General features: G+C 43.6%; 2 protein-coding genes across 12 annotated transcripts in view; both read right to left on the minus strand.

The window, feature by feature from the left end:
* Positions 1-2,774, minus strand: part of SVOPL (SVOP like) — a 73,782-nt gene extending 71,008 nt beyond the window's left edge. The window contains exon 1 of the mRNA XM_077850088.1: positions 1,161-2,774. The gene's annotated coding sequence lies outside the window, so the exon portion shown is untranslated. The remainder of the gene's footprint in view (positions 1-1,160) is intronic.
* A 139-nt stretch (positions 2,775-2,913) lies between these two features.
* ATP6V0A4 (ATPase H+ transporting V0 subunit a4) overlaps positions 2,914-22,331 on the minus strand; it is an 84,523-nt gene continuing 65,105 nt past the window's right edge. For all 11 annotated transcript variants that reach the window (XM_077850084.1, XM_077850083.1, XM_077850075.1 and 8 more), the window contains 4 exons: positions 11,981-12,106; positions 8,483-8,600; positions 4,987-5,158; positions 2,914-3,295 (listed from right to left, as the gene is read on the minus strand). In XM_077850084.1, the coding sequence (XP_077706210.1) occupies positions 3,202-3,295; positions 4,987-5,158; positions 8,483-8,600; positions 11,981-12,106 (510 nt within the window). In that variant the 3' untranslated portion in view covers positions 2,914-3,201. The remainder of the gene's footprint in view (positions 3,296-4,986; positions 5,159-8,482; positions 8,601-11,980; positions 12,107-22,331) is intronic.

A 22,331-nucleotide genomic window follows, 5' to 3' on the forward strand; every position in this document is an offset into this window, starting at 1 on the left:
TCGTGGTCCCAGTTGTAACATTGATCTAAGCCCAGCACGGGATGGAAGAAACGACTACATACATTACCTGCAGCAGAGAAAGCTCCCATTCCTGCCCTGTCAAGTCATTACAGGGTCTTCAACAACAAAATGGACACGTTTTTGGTGGAACGTGTTGGGTGGAGGGCCACAGAGGTGTTGATAGGAGATATATCAGGATTTGGGCATTCGCATCTGTGCATTATGAATGAGTTTACATTCCAAGTCACTAAGAAGACATTCAAACATTAACTCAAAGTTAATGTGCAGGGAGTATATTCTCAGTATTTTCTAGAGTTTCAGCCAAAAGTTTCATAAAGAAAAAGTTTTCATTAAAAAGAGGACAGGCATGCTGGGAGGCTCAATCAGGTAAGCATCGAACTCTTGGTTTTGGTTCAGGTCATGATCTTACAGTCATGGGATTAAGCCCCATGTCAGCCTCTGTGCTCAGCATGGAGTCTGCTTCAGATTCTCTCTCCCATTTACTCTCTCTCTCAAATAAATGACTACCTTAAAAAACAAAAACAAAACAGAAACAAAAAGAGGACAAAATGTTCCACAGGGATGAGAAACATTGCAGATGGAATGCTGGAAAAGCTGGGTTAGCATCTTCTGTTGTCTCCCTAAACCATTCTAAATCTCTTCTTAGGAAGAGGATGGATAGACGGTGGATGAATAATCAGTAAGACCAACTCAAGAAAAGAAGGAATAGCATGGGGGAAGAATGTTTCCCACCTCTCATCATCAGTTCCTTAAAAATTACAATGAGAATGTAACCCGGGACCAAGCTTCAAAGAATCTGTAAGAACTGACAAACTGAGGATCTACTTTGAAATTCAAAAGGCTCACATGGCATTCAAGCTTCATTAAAACAGATTGTAAGGCACTGATGGGCTTTTAATTCTATTGCATTTTCCTATACTACATTTTTTAGCCAGAAATAATTGAGCCACAGTAGAGCTTTTTAAAAGTAAACATGCTTGCGTGTGTGTGACGCAATTTGTTTTGCAATATCATCAGCAAGAGTGAAATTTTCATACTCCATGTGACTTCAGCCAAGTACAACTGGTCAAACCCCTACCTCCCACCAACTCCAAAGCAGAAGTAAATCTAGATCCATGTTGCCTATCAGAGTTTCTTACCTCTGTATATTCCTTGGAAAGCTTTCCAGTTTCAGGTTCTTTTGCTCACACAGCAGTTAGATCCCTGTTGGCCCCTGGAGGGGCTTCTGGACTAACCAGATCAAGAAGCCCAGCCCCCAGGTCTTCTCCTCCCCTTTTGGCTCAGTTCTGTGAACAGAATTTCTTAAAGAGCAATCGTGCATCCTGCACAAGTGAGTGACATCCAGGTAACACCCCCTTTCCTGTAGCTCTTTACCCAATCCCTTTTTAAAGGGGAAATTACATCTCTCATTGAGATGGAAGGAGGATTCCAAAACTTAGAGAAAACTAGCAGTTCTTAGGAAGGCCATGGAGAGTCCTGGAAGAGAGGGGGTCTAAACAAGGGGTAGAAGGAAGCTTTGCCCTTTCAAATCTTTTCTCAAAGCCATCACTGCTTAGAATTAAAGGGCAAAAAGCTGGTGACCTGTCTAAGCACAGCATATTTTTAGGTAGTGAGAAGGGCAGTGATGAGCTGAGAATCTAGAAACTAACTGCCCAGTGACTTGGCTTCTCCAGACATAAACACTTACATGTTGTTTCTGACCGTTCTTCCCTTCAGGCCATGTCACTGGCTGAGCACCTGGTCCATGCCCGGTGTCTGACACTCACCTTCCACAACCCAGAGGGGTGGAGATCACTAACCCCACTTCCTACCTGAGGATACATGAGCTATCAACGATCATTCTTAGGTCCACTTGCTTTAATCCCTGAACATTTGTTGAGCATCTCATTCATTGTGCCTTAAATTGTGCTAGACAATTCATGACATTGACAAAGAAGGTGGCATGGAAGCTTTCTTGGATGTGAGCAATGACAGTTCTGTGAGCACCAGTCAATCCCACCATGTGGAGGGGCAGGAGGAGGCTAAAAAAAATAGAGATCTGTCCAAAAGGTAAGTTTGGATTTGGTCAGATATTCTGGAATCTTTAGAACAAGATATTCTGTAGAAAGTGCCCTGTGGGGCGTCTGGCTAGTGCAGTCATAAGAGCATGTGTCTCTAGATCATGTGGTCGGGAGTACGATTCCCATGTTGAGTGTAGAGTCTACCTTAAAAAATTTTTAATTTATATATATATATATTTTTTAAAGTACCCTGTAAACTGTAAAACGCTGTACCAATGTTAACAATGCTTAATTCTACTGGTATAGTTACCATGAAGACTGTGATTAACTTGGATAATGGTCACTCAGGCTAAATAGTTGATGACACATGTATTTCTCTACACCTGGCTCTTAGGACTTTGCCAATCCAGGAGTGATAGAAATGGGTTCAGGGCCAACAGATCCAGAGAGTGTCAGGGAAGACTGTCTGGCGGCCTCCTTTCTGGCAAGCTGTTTTCCAGAACTTTCTCAAACCTAAAATCTTTTTCTCCAGTTCCTGCAGCATAATGTGTATCCAGCAAACAGACGCTGATGATGTCATGTTGTCACACTTCATTCCACAGGATTTAACAATGCAGACAGCCACACTGGGCCCGCCCTCGCGTCCACACAGAGAACATTACCCTTGCTTTCCCACCTGCAGTAAAAATTCATGAGAAAGTTCCTAATCCTATGAAGCTTAGCCCCAGGCAAAAAGAAAAGGTGTCTGAGGAACCAGGAAATGAAAGAATAAAATAAACATAATCCTCTGGAATTAGTTTGTGTAACCCTACTGTTTAGCTTTGGCCTGTATTTATCAATACTAAATTTTATAGAATAATTTTGAACAAAGACAACTTAAAGAACAAGGGAATGGCCCAGAATATAATATTTATAATATTGCAAGAAAACATCAGTGTGGCCCTCCCCGTTTCTCAATCATTTTAATGTTTGACGATTATGACCCAACTTGAGGTCGGTTCCCCTATAACATGGTTAGGTTGTATCAAATCCCAAGGCTTATAAGTAAAATATACATGGCTTCCCGCCTCCAGGTAGCCAAGAACAGTCATCCCATCGACTGCCTTGCACAGGCTGACGTTGAAGACAAGGCTGAACTTCTTTGGCCGCCGGGAGGAGATGGCCAGCACCGGACCTGCAACTACTCCTCTGCTGTCCCATCCAGGATGTATTTAAAGGAGAAAGGAGCAAACTTGTAACCAGCCCCGACGTAGAACTTGTTCTGGAACTCCACCCTTGGAGGGGAGGGGGCAAGAAAAAGCAAAAATAAACACATAAGCAAGAGGCTGGGGTCAGGAAGCCACACCAGAAGGCACCCAGGCTGGTGGCCACCATAGGGATCATCTGGAGCTTTTTATTTTATTTATTTTATTTTATTTTATTTTATTTTATTTTATTTTATATTTTATTTTATATTTTATTTTATATTTTATTTTATTTTATTTATTTTATTTTATTTATTTTTGACATCTGGAGCTTTTTAAAACACTTCCAAAAAAAAAAAACAACACTTCCCTTGCCCCTCACTTACACCTTTTCCTTCCTCTCCCACACTACTTCGTCCAGGCCTCTGCCACCCCGCTCCGAGACTGTGAAGAACAACCCTCCCCACAGCTCCCACCACAAAGCTACCCCCACCTGCAGCCTTGTCTCAAGAGAGGGGAAAATGCTTCCCGAGGTCATACGTGGTATGTCTTCTCCATCCTGATCTTTTTTTTTTTTTTTCCATCCTGATCTTAATCACGGGGCTCATGCTACTGCAAGATACCCAGAACCTTAACCTAACATTCTTCTAACTTCCATCAGACACCACATATGATCTTTTATGCTTGATCATGTTCCAGAGTTCATTTCCTTAATGACAAGGGGAGAGGTGATGTCATAACCTGAGGTGGGGTGCTGTGATTCTCTCCATTCAATACATGGAGTCTAAAAACTTATCTTAATGAACAGTGGGCAACAAGGGAGGTAGAAACACCAATGAAAGCTGAAGATGGTCTGTGGGCACGCACACACACACTCAAGATTCTTGGCTAAGATATGACTTGGAATAAAAACAGAAGCTTCAGGGATCCCTGGGTGGCGCAGCGATTTGGCGCCTGCCTTTGGCCCAGGGCGCGATCCTGGAGACCCGGGATCGAATCCCACATCGGGCTCCCGGTGCATGGAGCCTGCTTCTCTCTCTGCCTGTGTCTCTGCCTCTCTCTCTCTCTCTCTCTGTGTGTGACTATCATAAATAAAAAAAAATTTTTTTTTTTAAATTAAAAAAAAAAACAGAAGCTTCAGCAAATGTCTTTATATTTGTAAACTTAGTGATGGCTGATGGTCTCTGGACACGTGTGAATGTCAAGGGCCTCCTGTGAGCACCATCCTCCTTCCAGGTTTCCAGGTACCCTCCTTCTGTTTCCACTTTGTAGAGATCAGTAGTCTATACTACTGGTGTAATTCTTGCACTCAGCAACAAGGGCCAAATGTCCCAGATTCCTTCAGTGTGCCTCTGTGAGCCTATTTCAGATCTGTCATCTTACCAACACTTGGAGGTGCCCCTCATCTTGAAGCCAGTTGTAATACAACAAACGAATATTTAAAAGAGAATGAGTACATGGGGAAATAACATTGATTATAGGGCAGGCATTATATACATATACATGCACCTATGCATGTGCACACACACGCATACACGTGTGCATGCCTGTGCAGGAGCACACATGTGCACATGCATGCAAACACATGTGCATACCTGTGTAGGAGCACACATGTGCACACACATATACATGTGTATGCACACACACACAAATGCACATATATCATCATGTAATATTACAACAACAGGTGACTACACTTGGTCAAGACCTGCAGCCAGCTGGCTGGTCCTCTCTCACTAGAGCAAATGGAGCCTCTACTACAGTAGTGTGGCCATGCTCACCAGTGCAGTCGCAGGGCATGAAGGAACGCAGAGAGGCCCTCCATGATCAGAAGGATGGCTACTGTCAGAACGGCAAATATGGTAAAAATGACAAAGACCCCAATGAGTCCTCCCCAGCCTCGCAGGCGAAGGCCGATGTTCATCACCATGGTCCAGAGCACCTCAGACAGTTCTGTAAGAGCAAAAGAAACATTCTCAACCACAGGGTTTATCTGGCAAGTGCAGCTTTTCTCCATACTATATTCGTGGGTCGGCACACCCTAGAATCCCAAAACTCCATGCTCAGGTAGAAAACTCAAGCACGTGTGCCCTAGAGCACCTGTATGAGATCGTCTATGGCAGCTTTGCTCACAAAGGAAGAGTTTCTGTCATGATGATAAACATATGGTGGCATGTTACTCACTAATGAAAGTAAGCAACCTATAGCTATCAGTAACAATATGAATAAATCCAAGAAACATGTTACACCACAGAAGCAAAACAAAAAGAATACATGTTATGTACTGAATTTTGTATTTTCTCCACTCCTCAAATTCATATATTGAAGCCCTACCTACCAAAGTGATGGTATTTGGAGAGGAGGTCTTTAGGAGATGACTGGGATTTGATGAGGTCATAAGGGTGGGGGCCCTCATGATGGTATTGGCGCCCTTACAAGAAGAGACACCAGAGGGCTTGTTTGCAATCTCCCTTCCACGGAGATATATCATTACATTTTTTATTTGAGACTTGAGGTCCCCCAACCGAGAGGTCACAGTGGCATGACCCCAAGTGATAAAGGTGTGTCACTTGCAAGTGGTCACTGGGACATGATGGGACACAGACACTTGGGAGCACAAAGAGAAGTACCTATGTCTGTACTGTGCCCCCTGAGCTCTGGCTTTCTGCTGGAGTGACACAGGGTCCTTCATGGTGGGAACAGCTTTACCCCATCTACTTATACCCCTACCCACTCCTCTGTGCTCTGAGTCAACATGGATTCTTTGCCTCTATCTTTACTAAATTATTGACATAAAAGCTGAAAGCAATTTGAACTGTACTGCGCTAAGGATCTCATGTGGTTTCTCTTCCCCCATGGCCCTTAGATATGGCAAAATCCTAGTTTCCCCAAGAGCTGTTTTCCTCTGCTCTAGGTCCAATGGGCAGAGGTCTAATAGTCATACCATCTACTTTCACAGGGCCTTTCAGTGAAGTCTTCTCATTCACAGTAGCTCATGGAAGCCTCACTCCACACCTGTGGGAATCCAGGTGTGTAATTTCTAATGCTTCACTCTCACCTCCACTTTGTACCCTATCTTGGTGACTTTTAAAGCACATGTCCAAATCCAGCCTCCCTCAAATTAGGTCTTGGCATGGCACTGATGAACACAGAAGTGCGAGAGTAGTAAATTGTTTTAAGCTGCTGACATCTGGGGGGTGGTTGTTAGAGCAGCGCATACTAGCCCAGCCTGACTAACACAGCAGGCTAGTTACCAGAACAACACAGGAAAGCCACGGCATATACAGGTTAAGCTGCTAAGTTACTGAGCTAAAACTGGTAGAATGGAAACTAGAATAGAATCAGTATTTGTTGTCACTCTACCAAACTACCTCTTCAAGCAAGTTTGTTAGCATGAAGCAGAAGGTATTCATGCAAACTATACATCTCAGGAAGTTCCAGAAAGACGCAATGGGTGGACTGTGCCAGGCAACTGGGAGCCATATGGATTATCTGGAGTCAAATTACTCCCTCAATGGTCATGGGCTGGCCAGAGGAGACCCTCCTATCCTATCTAGTTGTGACCTGAACCCTCCAAACCACATCTGAGATCGGAGCTAAAGGCTGATATCAACACCACTGACCACACGAAGCTCAGAGTTTCACTTTGGGTCCCTGGCTAAGCACCTCACATGAATGCATGTCAGTGCCCAAGTAAACACATGCAGGTGCTCATGTGCAGATGATGTATGCATCTAAGCACCTGTGTGCATGCAGAAGAGTGTACGTGTGTATGAATGGAGTTGCCACAAGAAAATGAACACAGCCTGAGCAGTGAAGACAAATGGTGAGCACTTCCTTTCTGCTATAAATCAACAAGCAATCTCACTTTCATTGCTTTATTTTCTACCCATCAAGTACCTACTTTGGCCTGGTTTCCCTGTTCCACGCCTTGTGATCAATGCTGGGAACACAGGGATAGAAGACAGGGACCTTGCTTTCCAGGAGCTCAGTCTAGTAGGGAGACAGGCTAATCATAACAGAATTGCAATCCGTGCTAGGATGGGACAACTCCCAGAACCCAGAGAAAGGAATTCTTCACATGGGGGACCAGGGAGGAAGATTCCCAGGGGAGGCACAATCTGTGTGAGTCCTAAAGGAGAATTAGATACCAGGTGGGAAGAAAATTAAAGAAGCGAGGAATAGGGGAACCTGGATGGCTCAGTTAGTTAAGCATGTGACTCTTGATCTCAGAGTCATGGGTTCAACCCCCAAGTTGGGCACCATGCTAGGCATGGAGCCTACTTAAAAAAGCGGGGGGTGGAGAGGAATATTTCAGACCAGGAGACTGTAGGGTAAACACACAGAGGGGCCCAAAGAGCATGGCAGCTCCAGGAGCCTTGGTGCAGGTCCTTGTGGTCACTGCTTATGACTGGGGCTGCTGGGGCACTGAGGGCATTACCAATGGACAAGACCAAAGAAGTGGGCAGAGATAAAGAGAGATCTTACAAAATCGTTTGGAGAATCAGGATTCCAGACTTAAGTAAACTCTGGGGATGGAATCATTTTCAAAATTGGATTACTGGGCCTAGCTTGACCCTAGATGGCTGTGAATTCATTGAGGTGGTGAGCACAGCCCCCCCCCTCCCCCAGTGGGTCAGCTTAATCGGCAGCCCATTTCCTCCCAGTGTTCACAGTTAAGACAGGCTTTCTCTCAAAGTGAATCCCCCAAAGATGGCCATATTTTAATCCTAAGAACCCAAGAAAATGCTATATGGCAAAAGGAATTAAGAATGGATTCAGCAGACAGGATTAATTGAAGGAATGCTGAGATAAGGAGATTATCCTGGATTATCCAAGGTAACCGCAAGGGTCCTTAGAAGGGGAAGGCAGGGCAGTCAGAGCCAGAGAAACTGGAGACATGAGGCCTGAAGCAGGTGTCAGAGCAATGAGCCTAAGAACCAAGAAATGCAAGAAACCTCTAGAAACTAGAAATGGCAAGGAAATGGACTTTCCCCTAGAGCTTCTAGAAGGAACCTAGTCGTGCTGACACCTTGGTTCTAGGACTCCAGAGCTATAATATAGTAAATTGTTTTACGCTGCTATTTGTGGCAATTCTTTACAGCAGCCATAGGAAACTGATACAGAGAGTAACCACTCTAGGAATATAAAATCAGACCTACTGGAAAAGTCACTTCTTCCTACGAACGAACAGCCAGAAATAACCCAAGAAGGCAAGTACTTTGATTCTGTTTCCCAGGGGAGATCTGATTGTGACCCTGAGGGCTACTCACTCACGTGCATGAGCCAGGCTGAGGGCCCAGAGCCGGAGGTAAGAGGCTGTGTTTGAAATGCAGCCCAGGCAATACTCGATGGTGTGGATGGCTTGATGCACAAAGACGTCTCCAAAATTGAACTGAAAGAGAGAGGTTGTGGGTTTTTTATTCTAATTTCATTAAGTATTCCCTATATGAAAGGTATTACTAATGATACACAGATGAATAAAACATGGCCTCCACCGTAAGTCACTTCCAGTTGAACTAGAGAAAGATAATATACTCGTAGGAAGAGAGTTAACAGCACGAAGTAGGAAACACAGTATGTGTGCAATAATGCTTCCCAGAAATAGCTGGAAAAAGTTCAAAGAAGAAGAGAGAACAGCTGGTAAGGCATCACAGGAGGTAGATGTGCACTGTGCCATGAAGGAGGGGGAGGCATCCGGAAGTAAAAGCTAAGCAAGACCATTCCTGGTGAAGGAGATGACTCCTGGTAGGGAAAAGGCAGGAAATTGGGAACATCAGGACGGTGAGTTCTGGGGTGGGGGTGGAGGAACAGTTTGGTGGAAGTGGGAGCTTGTCTGGTGAGGAGGGGAAAGGAGAGACCAGGCGTTGAAGTTTCAGGAAAGGACAGAGTTGACAAAAATAACCTGGAGTCAATGAGGAACCATAAAAAGGTATCTGAATAGAAAATGGGGGTGGGGATAAAGAAGTATTGGGGGAAGATTAACCTGGTGGCAAAATGGCCCCCAAGGGCAAAGCCAATAACAAAAGAGCCTGTTGGTTGATTAATTTACTAATCCAGGGATGGGGAGGAAGAAATGTGCTCTGCCACGGTGGGGGCAACAGTTTGGCTGGCACCACCCCAGCCCTCGAGTGGCTCAGTCTAGTGGGGACAATGTGCATGGAAAGCACAATAATCAAGAATCAGAAGTACTGTGGGGACACAGAAGGGTCTTTCACCCAGTAGGCGCCAGAGTCATACAGGGCTCTGAGGCTCTTGAGTCTGAGGCACTATTTTAGTATATGTGCTGAAGCAAGCATGAGTCTGAGGCACTAAAGAATGGCATGGACAGAAATGGAAACTTGGAGAAGGAGATTAGTTGACATATTCAGATATGTTGCATTTCAGGTCACAGTTGGCCATACAAGTAGAATCTCTCAGCACACAGTAGGAGAGGCAGACAGGCTAGAAGCAAAGTCATGACTGCAACTGGATACCTAGGACCTCACCTGTGGGAGGAGGGGTGGTGGGAGGAAGTAGACTGGGAAGATACACAAGGGAAAAAGCACAGAAAGAAGAGCTCCAAACATCTTCATTTGGAGGTGAGAAAGAAACAGATGATGTAAAGAAAAAGCCGAAAGACTGGGAGGAGTCACACGGCTGTGGGCAAGGTCAGAAACACACCCAGGAAGGAATGGGGGTGGTGGTCCAGTGGTCAACCATGTCAGGAGCCATGGAGAGAAGACAGGGATCTATGCCTCTGACATCTCCCATGGGAAGGAGCTGTCTTTGTTATTCATGGTGATCCCCCTGGGACCACATCTGATAGTTTCTGTGGTTAGAGGGTTGTGACTTGGCCCCATGTGCTTCCAGCCCCATCTCTACGGAAGGGATGGAACACAACCACTGAATTGCACGCCTATGTAATGAAACTCCAATGAAACTTCAGACACTGGAGCTCAGGTGAGCTTCCTGGGCTGGCAATTCTGCGTGCATGTTGCCACATGTCGATGATGGGAGACTAATGCCTCCCTAAGGACACAAAATTCTGAAATTTGGAACCCTCCCTATGTCGGATTCCACACAGGTGCCCCTTCCTCTGGCTGCTTCTGATCTGTATACATGTGCTACAATGAAACTCTAATTATAAGGATCGCACATTAGTGAATTCTCTAAGTCATTCTACCAATTACTGGCCCTGATGGAATGTGAAGGACCTTGAATTTGTAACTGACTGGTCTGAGGAGACGGTGGTCTTGGAGGGGGGGGGTCTGCAAACCTGCAGCTAGAGGCAGAAGTCTTGGGCGGACTTGACAGTCTTGAGAACTGTGCCCTTCACCCTGAGATTGGCCAACACCTGGTGGGGAGAGAGGTCAGAGGGGACAATGTAATCAAGCCTGTATTTACTTTGCAATGGGAGACCCAGGCATGATGGTGCTTGGGGGAAGGAACCTATGTGCGGCCCAAACGGTGGCAGCCAGTTCACTGCAGAAGCAGCAGGTGCAGTGACTGGGTAAATCCCGAGGGCAGGAGAACAGAGGAGAGAGGGTGTATGGGAGAGGCTGGGACAGAGTGAGGCAGATGATGTGCAGGCTGGATTCTAAAACATCCCAGCAAGTCGGACAGACAGTAATATTAATAGCCACTAATATGGGTTATTCTCTGTACCTGGAATCCTGTTGGAAAAATCTGATCCAGATTTTTCATTAATTCTAATTGACCATCCATTAGTTTAAATGAACATATTTCTTTAAGTAATTCACACCACATATGGAGCTTCTTATAGCATCCCTCAGGCTTCACAGGAGCCCCATCCCCATCCCCACTCCAGGATTAGAACAGAACTCCAGTTAAAACCCCCAGCCCATTCAGGCATCTGAGGCACTTCAATGGTGGAATAAAAACAGCCACCTGCTTCATCTGGGAAAATGCAGCACATTCCTGATGGGGAGTGGCTGCCCTTGGACAGAAATGGGCAGGGAGGGGGAAGGGCACAGAACAATTCATGAATTCACAGGAGAGGCAGATAATGTTACAAAGATAGGTCAGCTAAGTCCCAGCAGAGCCCGGGTGGAGACAGGAAAACAAAGGGGGGATGGCGGCTGGGCAGGCTGGGCATGCTTCTGTCCGGGAGGCCGGCTGGGAAGAAATAACCCGCCTTTGACTTTAACAATAGGGCTAGAGTTGGGCCCAGCTCTCTTGGTTTGAGGGGCACTGATTGGACAGCACATAACAAACACAGCTGACTCCCGGGGCACGGTTCTGAGTCAAGGAGGTCTCGCTAACATCGAGGAGCTTCTATGCCAATTGATCCGAAGGCTGGTACTCACCCCACACTCACAGATACACCAGCACCTGGATTAAAATGTTAAAACACCCCTAGATTGGTTGGTGAATAGCTGGTTTTTTTTTCTTTTTTCCCCAAAGATTTATTTATTTTAGGGTGAAGGAGAGGCAGAGGGAGAAGGAGAGAAGATATCATGACCCTGAGATCATGACCTGAGCTGAAATCAAGAGTTGGGACACCTGACTGACTGAGCCCCTCAGGTGTCCCGAGTAGCCGTTGATCCTATAGGCTTTCCCCCCTCCCTTGCAACCTTCCCAACTTCCCTGGACTCGGCAACTACAGGATCAGGTCCTCCTGACCCTCCCAGCTCCACTGCCTAAATCCTTTCTGATGGGCTGGTGGCCACACCCTACTGGCCATTAAATATTTGACAATCATCCTTGATGAGATCCCACATCTAGAATCTGTACACACTGGGGCATCTTTGTCAACTACTGAGTCCCACATACCTCTTCCTCATGGTCATCCTCAGCCCCGTGGGCACCTGCAGAAGCCCTCTGGCCAGTGCTCCCAGAAGGGCTGGAGTTGTCACCTTCGACGTCCTCTGTGGCATTTTGCATCATGGAGGCCTGTAGCTGTCAGCAAGCAAGGAAGCGAAGAACTAAATCCACCCTTAGAATTAGAACTACAATTTATTCTACATAAAATAAAGGCCATCATTAAATATTAACTATGTACCAAGCACTGTTCTAAACGCTCTCTATATCACCCCATTTAGCCTTCATAATAATCTTTCCATTTAAGCACTGTTATCACCTCCTTCTACAGAGAAGTAAACTACAGCACAGGAAGGTTAAGAAATGTACCCAAGATCACACAGCTCGTAAGGCTAGTTAGTGGCAGAGCCAGGATTCAAACCCAGGCAATCTGATTCCAGAGCATGTGCTTTTCTCTGTGGTGCTCTAGAATGTGTCAAATTAATCTGCCTTTATAGTAAATCAGTGCACATACAAGAGTGTGTGTATGTGTGTGTGTGTGTGTGTGTGTTTGTATGATAAAATAGTCCGTTGTACCTTCGACACAGCCTTATGACCCAAACAGCTAGATTTCTCTAGACAAATAAACCAGGAGAGATGAATGACTGCTACAATCTGAATGTTTATATACCCCCTAATTCATACGTTGAAATCCTAACCCCCAAAGATGATAATCGAAGGTGGGACCTTTGGGAGGTACTTAGGTCATGAAGATGGGGCCCTCATGAATGGGTTAGTGACCTTATAAAGAATTCCGCACACAACTCCCTTGCCCCCTCCACCAGGTGAGGACACAGTGAGAAGATGCCGGCTTAGAACCGGAGGGGGGGGTGCTCACAACACTGAACATACTATGGAGCCTTTGATCTTGGACTTCGCAGCCTCCAGAAATGAACAATAAATTTGTTCTCTATAAGCTACCCCGTCTGTGGTATTTTGTTATAGCAGTCCAAACGGACTGACACAATGACTTTTTCGACACAAATACACTTTCTTAAAATAAAAACATCATTTTACAAAAACAGCCAAGAAAAAAATTCAAGGACGAAAAATCTAGGTATAGTCAGCATATAATCTGGCTTGGTTTTATTCATGAATTTCTTTGTTTCTTAGAGTAAGGGAAGATGGTGGTGCAAAGGGAGAGGGGGAGAGGGAGAGAGAGAAAATTCTAAGCAGGCTCCACTCCCAGGATGGAGCCCAAAGAGGGGCTTGATCTCATGATCCTGAGATCCTGACCTCAGCCAGAGTTGGACATTTAACACATTGAGCAACCTAGGCTCCTTACCCTGAATTTGAATAGTTCTTTCAAGTCACTGTAAAACTTAATGTCCCATGTCCAAAGAGCTTCCTAGAATGATTTTATGGGTGGAGTATTACAAACTAGGCATTAAGGTATTTTTACCTTTTTTTTACTTTAAATTCAATTAGCCAACATATAATACATGATTAGTTTCAGATGTAGTGTTCAATAATTCATCAGTTGCACATAACACCCAGTGCTCATCACATCACATGCCCTCCTTCATGCCCATTACCCAGTTACCCCATCCCCCCCCACCTTCCCTCCAGTAACTGTTTCCTATAGTCAAGAGTCTCTTATGGTTTTTTCTCCCTCTCTGATGAATTCCCATTCAGTTTTCCCTCCGTTCTCCTATGATCCTGTGTGTGTGTGTGTGTGTGTGTGTGTGTATTCATTCATCTGTCAATAGATATCTCAGCTCGTTCTATAGTTTGGCTATTGTGGACATTGCTGCTATGAACATTGGGGTGCAGGTGCCCCTCTGGATCACTTCATTTGTATCTTTGGAGTAAATACCTAGTAGTGCAATTGCTGGGTGGTAGGGTAGCTCTATTTTTAACTTCTTGAGGAGCCACCATGCTGTTTTCCAGAGTGCCTGTACTACCTTGCATTCCCACCAACAGTGCAAGAGGGTTCCCCTCTATCTACATCCTCACCAACATTTGTTGTTTCCTCTTGTTAACTTTAGCCATTCTCGCTGGTATGAGGTGGTATTGTGGTTTTGATTTGTATTTCTCTGATGCCCAGTTATGTAGAGCATTTTTTCAGTGTGTGTATGTTGGTAATTCGTCTATCTTCTTTGGAGAAATGTTTGTGTTCTCTGCCCATATCCTGACTGGATTATTTGTTTTGGGGGTGTTGAGTTTGATAAGTTCTTTACAGATTTTGGATACTAGCCCTTTATCTGATATGTCATTTGAGATTTCTTCTTCCATTCCGTAGTTGTCTTTTAGTTTTGTTGACTGTTTCCTTTGCTGTGCAAAAGCTTCTTATCTTGATGAAGTCCCAATAGTTCATTTTGGCTTTTGTTTCCCTTGCTTTTAGAGATGTGTCTAGCAAGAAGTTACTGTGGCCTCAGAGGTTGTTGCCTGTGTTCTCCTCTAGTATTTTGATGGATTCTTGTCTCACATTTAGATCTTTCATGCATTTTGAGTTTATCTTTGTGTCTGGTATAAGAGAATGGTCCAGTTTCATTCTTCTGCACATGGCTGTCCAATTTTCCCAGCACCATTTATTGAAGAGACTGTCCTTTTTACATTAGATATTCTTTCCTACTTTGTTGAAGATAAGTTGACCATAGAGCTGAGGGTCCATTTCTGGGTTCTCTATTCTGTGCATTGATCTATGTGTCTGTTTTTGTGCCAACACCACACTGTCTTTATGATTAGAGCTTTGTAATATAGCTTGAAGTCTGCATTGTGATGCCACCAGCTTTGGTTTTAACATTTCTTTAGCTATTCAGAGTCTTTTCTCATTCCATACAAGTTATTATTTGTTCCAGCTTTGTGAAAAATGTTGATGATATTTTGATAAGGATTGCACTGAATGCATAGATTGCTTTGGATAGCATAGACATTTCCACAATATTTATTCTTCCAATCCATGAGTACGGAATGTTTTTCCATTTCTCTGTGTTTTCCACAATTTCATAAGTGGTCTTTAGGTTTTAGAGTACAGATCCTTTACTTCTTTGGTTAGGTTTGTTCCTAGGTATCTTATGGTTTTTGGTACAATTGTTAATGGTATAGGTTCCTTAATTTCTCTTTCTTCTGTCTCACTGTTAGTGTATAGAAATTAAACTGATTTCTGTGCATTGATTTTTATATCCTGCCATGTTGCTGAATTCCTGTATGAGTTCTAGCAATTTGGGGGTGGAATCCTTTGTGTTTTCCACATGCTAGACACATCTCCAAAAGCAAGGGAAACAAAAGCCAAAGTGAACTATTGGGACTTCATCAAGATAAAAAGCTTCTGCACAGCAAAGGAAACAGTCAACAAAACTAAAAGAAAAACACAAAGGACTATCCAAAGGATAAAGTATCATGTCATCTGCAAAGAGTGAGAGTCTGACTTCTTCTTTGCCAGTTTGAATGCCTTTTATTTATTTTTTTTAAAGATTTTACTTATTCATGAGAAAGAAAAAGAGAAAGAGAGAGAGAGAGAGAGAGAGGCAGAGGGAGAAGCAGGCTCCCCACAAGGAGCCCGATGTAGGACTCAATCCCAGGACTCCAGGATCATGACCTGAACCGAAGGCAGATGCCCAACCACTAAGACATCCAGGCATCCCTCTTTTTGTTGTCTGATGGCTGAGGTTAGGAATTCCAGTACTATGTTGAACAATAGTGGTGAGAGTGGGCATCCCTGTTGTGTTCCTGACCTTAGGGGAAAAGCTCTCGGTTTTTTATCATTGAGAATGACATTTGCCATGGGCTTTTGGTATATGGCTTCTATGATATTGAGGTATATTCCCTCTATCCCTACACTGGGGAATTTTAATCAAGAAAGAATGCAGTATTTCATCAAAGGCTATTTCTGCCTCAATTGAGAGGATCATAAGGTTCTTGTCTTGTCTTTTATTAATATGATGTATCACGTTGATTGCTTTGTGAATGTTGAACCACCCCTGCATCCCAGGAATAAATCTCACTTGATCTTATTGAATAATCCCTTTAATGTTGGATCCTATCCAACATTAGTATCACTGGCTAGTATCTCAGTGAGAATTTTGGCATCCATATTCATCAGGGATATTGGTCAGTAATTCTCCTTTTTTGGTTGGGTCTTTGTCTGGTTTTGGGATCAAGGTAATGCTGGCCTTAAAGAATGAGTTTGGAAGTTTTCCTTCCCTTTCTATTTTTTGAAACACCTTTAGAAGAATAGGTATTAGTTTTTTTAAAAATGTTAGGTAGAATTCCCCAGGGAAGCCATCTGGCCCTGGACTCTGGTTTGTTGGAAGATTTTTAAGGACTGATTCAATTTCCTTGCTGATAATGGGTCTGTTCAGGTTTTCTATTTCTTCCTGTTTCAGTATTGGTAGTTTATAAGTTTCCAGGCATGCATCCATTTCTTCCAGATTGCCTAATTTGTTGGCATATGGTTGTTCATAATATGTTCTTAAAATTATTTGTCTTTCTTTGATGTTGGTCATGATCTCTTGTCTTTCTTTGATGTTGGTCATGATCTCTCCTCTTTCATTCAAGATTTTATTAAATTGGGTCTTTTCTCTTTTCTTTTTTGATAGTGATATCAGTAAACCCCTAGCCAGACTTCATTCTTTCAAAGAACCAGCTTCTAGTTTCATCGATCTGTTCTACTGTTCTTTTGGTTTCTATTTCAATGATTTCTGCTTTAATCTTTACTATTTCTCTTATCCTGCTTGGTTTAGACTTTATTTGCTGTTCTTTCTCCGCTCCTTTAGGTGTAAGTTTAGCTTGTGTATTTGAGACTTCTAATTTTTTTTAGAAAGGCTTGTATTGTTGTGTTCTTCCCTCTTAGGACCGCCTTTGCTGTATCCCAAAGGTTTTGAACAGTTGCTTTTTCATTTGTTTCCATGATTTTTTAAGATTCTTCTTTAATTTCCTGGTTGACCCATTCATTTTTTTAGTAAGATGCTCTTTAATCTCCAAGTGTTTGAGTTCCTTCCAAATTTCCTCTTGTGACTGAGTTCAAGTTTCAAAGCATTGTGGTCTGAAAATATTCAGGGAATAATCCCAATCTTTTGGTACCTGTTGAGACCTGATTTGTGATCCAGTATATGATCTTATCTGGAGAATGTTCCATGTACACTCGAGAAGAATGTGCATTCTGATGCTTTAAGATGGAATCCTCTGTGTATATCAGTGGTGTCCATTTGTTCCAGTGTGTCATTCAAAGCCCTTGTTTCTTTATTGATCTTCTGTTTAGATCATCTGTTCATTGCTGTGGGTAAGGTGTTGATGTCCCCTACTATTATTGTATTATTATCAATGTGTTTAATTTGGTTATTAATTGCTTTATATATTTGGGTGCTCCCAAGTTAGGAGCATAAATATTTCTAATTGTTAGATCATCTTGTTGAATAGACCCTTTACATATGTTATAGTGTCCCTCTTCACCCCTTAGGACAGTCTTTAGTTTAAAATCTAATTTATCTGATATAAGGATTGCTACCCTAGCTTTCTTTTGATGTCCATTAGCATCATAAATGGTTCTTCACCCCTTTTCTTTCAATCTGGAGGTGTCTTTAGGTTTAAAATGAGTCTCTTATAGACAGCATATGGATGGGTCTTGCTTTTTATCCAATCTGATACTCTGTGTCATTTGATTGGAGCATTTAGCCTATTTACATTCAGAGTAACTGTTAAAAGGTATGAGCTTAGTGCCATTGTATTACCTGTAAAGTATCTTTTTCTGTAGATTGTCTCAGTTTCCTTCTGGTCCATGTCACTTTTGGGTTCTCTCTTCACATACAGGATCCCCTTTAATATTTCTTGCATGGCTGGTTTAGTGGTCACAAATTCTTTGAGTTTCTGTTTGTCCTGGAAGCTCTTCATCTCTCCTTCCATTCTGCATGACAGCCTTGCTGAATAAAGTATTTTTGGCTGCGTGTTTTTCTCATTTAGGGCCCTGAATATGTCATGCCAGCCCTTTCTGGCCTGACAGGTCTCTATGGATAGATCTGCTGCCGGTCTAATATTCCTAACCCTGTAGGTTAAGAACCTCTTGTCTCAAGTTACTTTCAGGATTTTCTCTTTATCTCTGAAATTTGAAAGCTTCACTATTATATGTTGGGATGTTGATCTACTTTTATTGATTTTGAGGGTTTTGTTTGTTTGTTTTTTTAACTTCTTGGATTTAAATGCCTGTTTCCTTCCCTAGACTAGGAAAGTTCTCAGCTATGATTGCTCAAATACACCTCCTGTCTCTCTCTCTCTCTTCTTCTTCTGGGATCCCAACAATTATAATATTGTTTCACTTTATGGTATTTCTCCAAGCCTCCCCTCATGATCCATTAGTTGTTTTTCTCTCTTTTCCTCAGCTTCCCTCCTTCCCATCATCTTGCCTTCTATGTCACTCTCTCCTCTGCCTCATTTACCCTAGCTGTTAGAACATCCATTTTACACAGCATCTCAGAACATTTTTAATTTCACCTTGATTAGATTTTACTTCTGCACTAAAAGATTTTCTAGTGTCTTTTATGCTTTTTTCAAGCCCCACTAGTAACTTTTATAATCATTATCCTCAAGTCTAGCTCTGACATTTTACTTACATCCATACCAATTAGATCTGTGGTTCTTTCCTCTGTAGTGAATTCCTTCTTCTAATCATTTTGCCCAGAGAAGAATGGATGAACAAGAGAACAAATTTAAAAATATCAACCACAACCCAAGCAAAATACACACAAGAGGAATCCAAAGAGGTCAGAAGCCAAAAAAGAAGAGGAAAAGAAAAAAAAAAAAGGTGGGGGCTGAGGGGTAGAGAATATAATCTCCCAAGTGGACAAAACAGTGATCCATTTGGTCCTGGGTATATTCTGGTCTGTTAAAAGATACTATACCCCAAAATTGTAAAGAAAGCAAAAAAAAAAAAAAATGTATATATATATATACACAAAAATAAAATTGAACACAGTGAAAGGAAGCCAAAAATGAAGAATATACCTATAAAATGTAAATGTAAAAATGAAAGTTAAAAAAAGATTTTTTAAAAAAGTTGATAAAATAAGAAACTAGTTGAAAAAGAAAAAAATAAAGAGAAATTTTAAATTAAAGATAAAAGAATCAAGAGAAAAAAAAAACAAAAACTTGAATTCTATACATTATTTTCCCCTGCACTGGAGTTTGCAGTCCTGTGTGCTCTGTAAAGCTGATGTTCACCTGATGTTTCAGCTGCTCTTCTGGGGCAGGGGCCTGCTGGGCTGATGCTCAGGTGCCTTTGCCTGGGCAGAGATGCGCCACTCCTTGCCAGGGGGCCAGTGTAAGCTTCCTTGGGTTGCTCTAAGTGGCTTTTGTTCTCTAAGACTTTCTGTGCTGCTTTAGAAGATGAAAATAAAAAGGGCCATGCCCTCTCTCCAGCCCTGGAGCCCCCTCTCTTCAGCAAAACTTCAGGGAAGAGTCTTCACTGTAGTGTGTGCCAAACCCTCAGACTCCCATGGGGCCTGTCCCGTGGATCCTCCCAGAGGAGGAAGGAGGCTTGCTGTGGCCTGTCATTTGCAGGTCCCCCTCATGGAGAGTGGTCACCAGATCCTGTGGGCACCATTGCCACCTCTCCCAGGGGAAGGCAGAGGGTCACAGCGTTTTTTCCCTTTGCTGGGCCCCCACACAGACTGGCTGCCTGAACGGGCCTTGCTTCACAGTTTATGGAAAACCGAGCTGAGAGTCCCCTCCCCAGCTCACTGACTGCACCCGGTTCCCCCAATCCAGTGCTTGGGAACTCTGTGGGGTCAGGCACCTCGTTCTTTCTGTGACCCCAGGGATCCTGACACCACACTGTCCCACCTCAGATTCTGCCCTGCTTTACCACCTGAGCACCTTTCAGGCAGGGGCAGGAACCTCTCTCACTGGAGCAGACCCCTAAAAATTCCATTTTGCACTTGCCAACTCTACCACTTTCTGGTAGCCAGCTTCTGGAAGCTCCCTTCCTCGCTGTTTATCTTCCAATATATCCCTTCAGATTCACTTCTCTGCACCTTCTACCTTGCAAAACATGGTTGCTTTTCTATTTGTAGACTCCCAGCAATTCTTTTCATACTTCTCAGGTTGAATTCATAGGTGTTCAGGATGGTTTGATAATTATCTAGCTAAATTCAAGGGACCAGAGGAAACGAGGTCCCCTGCTCTTCTATCGTCTTGTCTCCCTCTCCTTACCTTTTCTTTAGTGGGTCTACATCTCCTATTTGCAAAGCCTTGGGCAAAGGTAAAAATGGATGTCCACATGCCATATATGTAACTATTTAAGTTATAAGTCAAGCCATCAGACCCCTAAATAAGATATGTTCTAGCCTCCTATCTTGATCAAATCAATAAATCAATCCTCATATGAACTAGAAAGGCCAGGTTCAAATTTAGGGTCCTACACCAGGATATGGCAGCACAGGTGAGCTGGCCCTGCACCATGGCATGCCACCCTCTCCTTCTCCCTCTGCTCTCATCCCATAGCACAAGGGCCATGTGTGCACACAGGTGGACACTCCCACCACACTGTCCATGTTCCACCCATGCTCCCCCAAAAGAGCTGCCCCCCTGGCATGTCAGGGTCTAATGGTAGCCATGCCACTTTGTGGCATGTGGTTGGCCCTTTGTAGGGCCTAGAATAGGACTTGAATCCATTTGGACAAGAATTCCAGGGTGCCAGTTCCCAAGAGGCAGCTCTGAGTAAGCCTTTCCCATTGGCCTCATAGTTCCTTGTCCCATGGTGAAGGACATGGCTCATGTTAACATGGCTCGTGACTTTGTCTCCTGAAATCCTACTTTCTCTCTCCCTTAAAGAAGAAAATACCAAATGAGACACAGGAGATAGTTTCTCCATTTGTGTCTCTACACTCCAGCCTTTTCTGGTCATTATTCTGAAGTTGGTTAAAATGAACATGAAAAATGTTGCAGAAGCAGGATACTGTGAATCCTAGAGCTTATCTTTTCCACTTACTTACTAAACATCTCACATAGTGTGAGCAGGGTGCCCAGTAAAATAAAATGTACAACAACTCAACTTTTCAATTAGTTACTGACAACTTTCTAAAAACACATGTACCCAAAGACATGAACAAGGATATTCAGAGCAGTATTATCTGTAATCACTAAAACTAGAAACAAGCTGAGGACTTCCAGGGAAGATGGTAGGGTAGGAGGATCCTAAGCAACTCTTGTCCCTTGGACACTCCTAGATAACACCCACATCAGTGTAAAGAACCCAGAAAATGAACCAAAGACTGGCAGAACAGACTCTCCACAGCTAAAGGTAGAGAAGAAGCCACACCAAAAAAAATGGTAGGAAGGGCAGAGATGCAGTTGGGAAACAGACTAACGCGTGACACTGTCCATAGGAGGGAGGGACACAGAGGCCTGGAAAAGAGAGAGAAGCAGATCCCAACCAGACCCTCCAGGCACAGGGGACCCACACTCAGAGGACAAAGCCCCATATCATTTGGCTCTGAAAACCAGAAGGGCTTAACTTTGCAAGTTCTTACCATCAATGGTGTTTAACACCTGGAACTATAAAAATCAGCAGGCTCCACCCTGGGAAAGTTGGAGGGTGATAGGAAATTAAAGCCCCACCTCTAAAGAAAGAACATAACAAACATCCCTGCTGAGATACAGCATAGAGCAGCAGTTTGGGGGGAAAAAGGGTGGGGGGGGTATATAAGGGAAGGAGATTTACTTACTAATCTTAGAACTTGTGTTGGAGAGGCAAGGATCTTTAAGAGAATTCTCCAACAAATGATCTGGCCTAGGCATTTCCTTCCTCCAACCCCTAGCCTAGATACACAGTCACCTGCAGGAATCAGTGCAACCAGCAAACATTCTCCACCCACCCTGCTAACAGTGCCGCCTCCTACTGCCCCACATGCTTTTCTGCCAAGCACCCTCTCCAACCCACTCTTGGCAAGAGTCCATTGAAAGCAGCACAAGCATGGCATTGTTCAAGCAGCCTCCACAGTGTTCAGCACCATTCCAAAGTGACTCTTGCCCTGGGGAGAAGGGAAGATAACCACACAAACCTGTTCAAGAGTGGCACCAGCAGTAGGCTGGCAGCAGACATCGAGACTGACTGTAAGCTGTGCCCATGAACAAAACCTTCCTAGGGACAACAGAGGGAAAGTGCCCTGTAGTTCAGTGCCACTGCATCTCTGGTAAATGCCAGGTTTGACCCAACTCGAGCCCAAACTGGCTCATTAACAACAAAGGGACCAAACTCTGCCCACAACAGGCAAAGAGAGTCATCAGAGATGACCAGACTAAAGGCAAACAGCTCAGCCACAACAGTAGGACACACACAATACACACAGGAGACACCTCTGAAGACTGAGATTGTGGTGAACAGAGGACA

Source organism: Canis aureus, chromosome 15 (assembly GCF_053574225.1).
Source record: "Canis aureus isolate CA01 chromosome 15, VMU_Caureus_v.1.0, whole genome shotgun sequence".
Taxonomy (NCBI): Eukaryota; Metazoa; Chordata; class Mammalia; order Carnivora; family Canidae; genus Canis; species Canis aureus.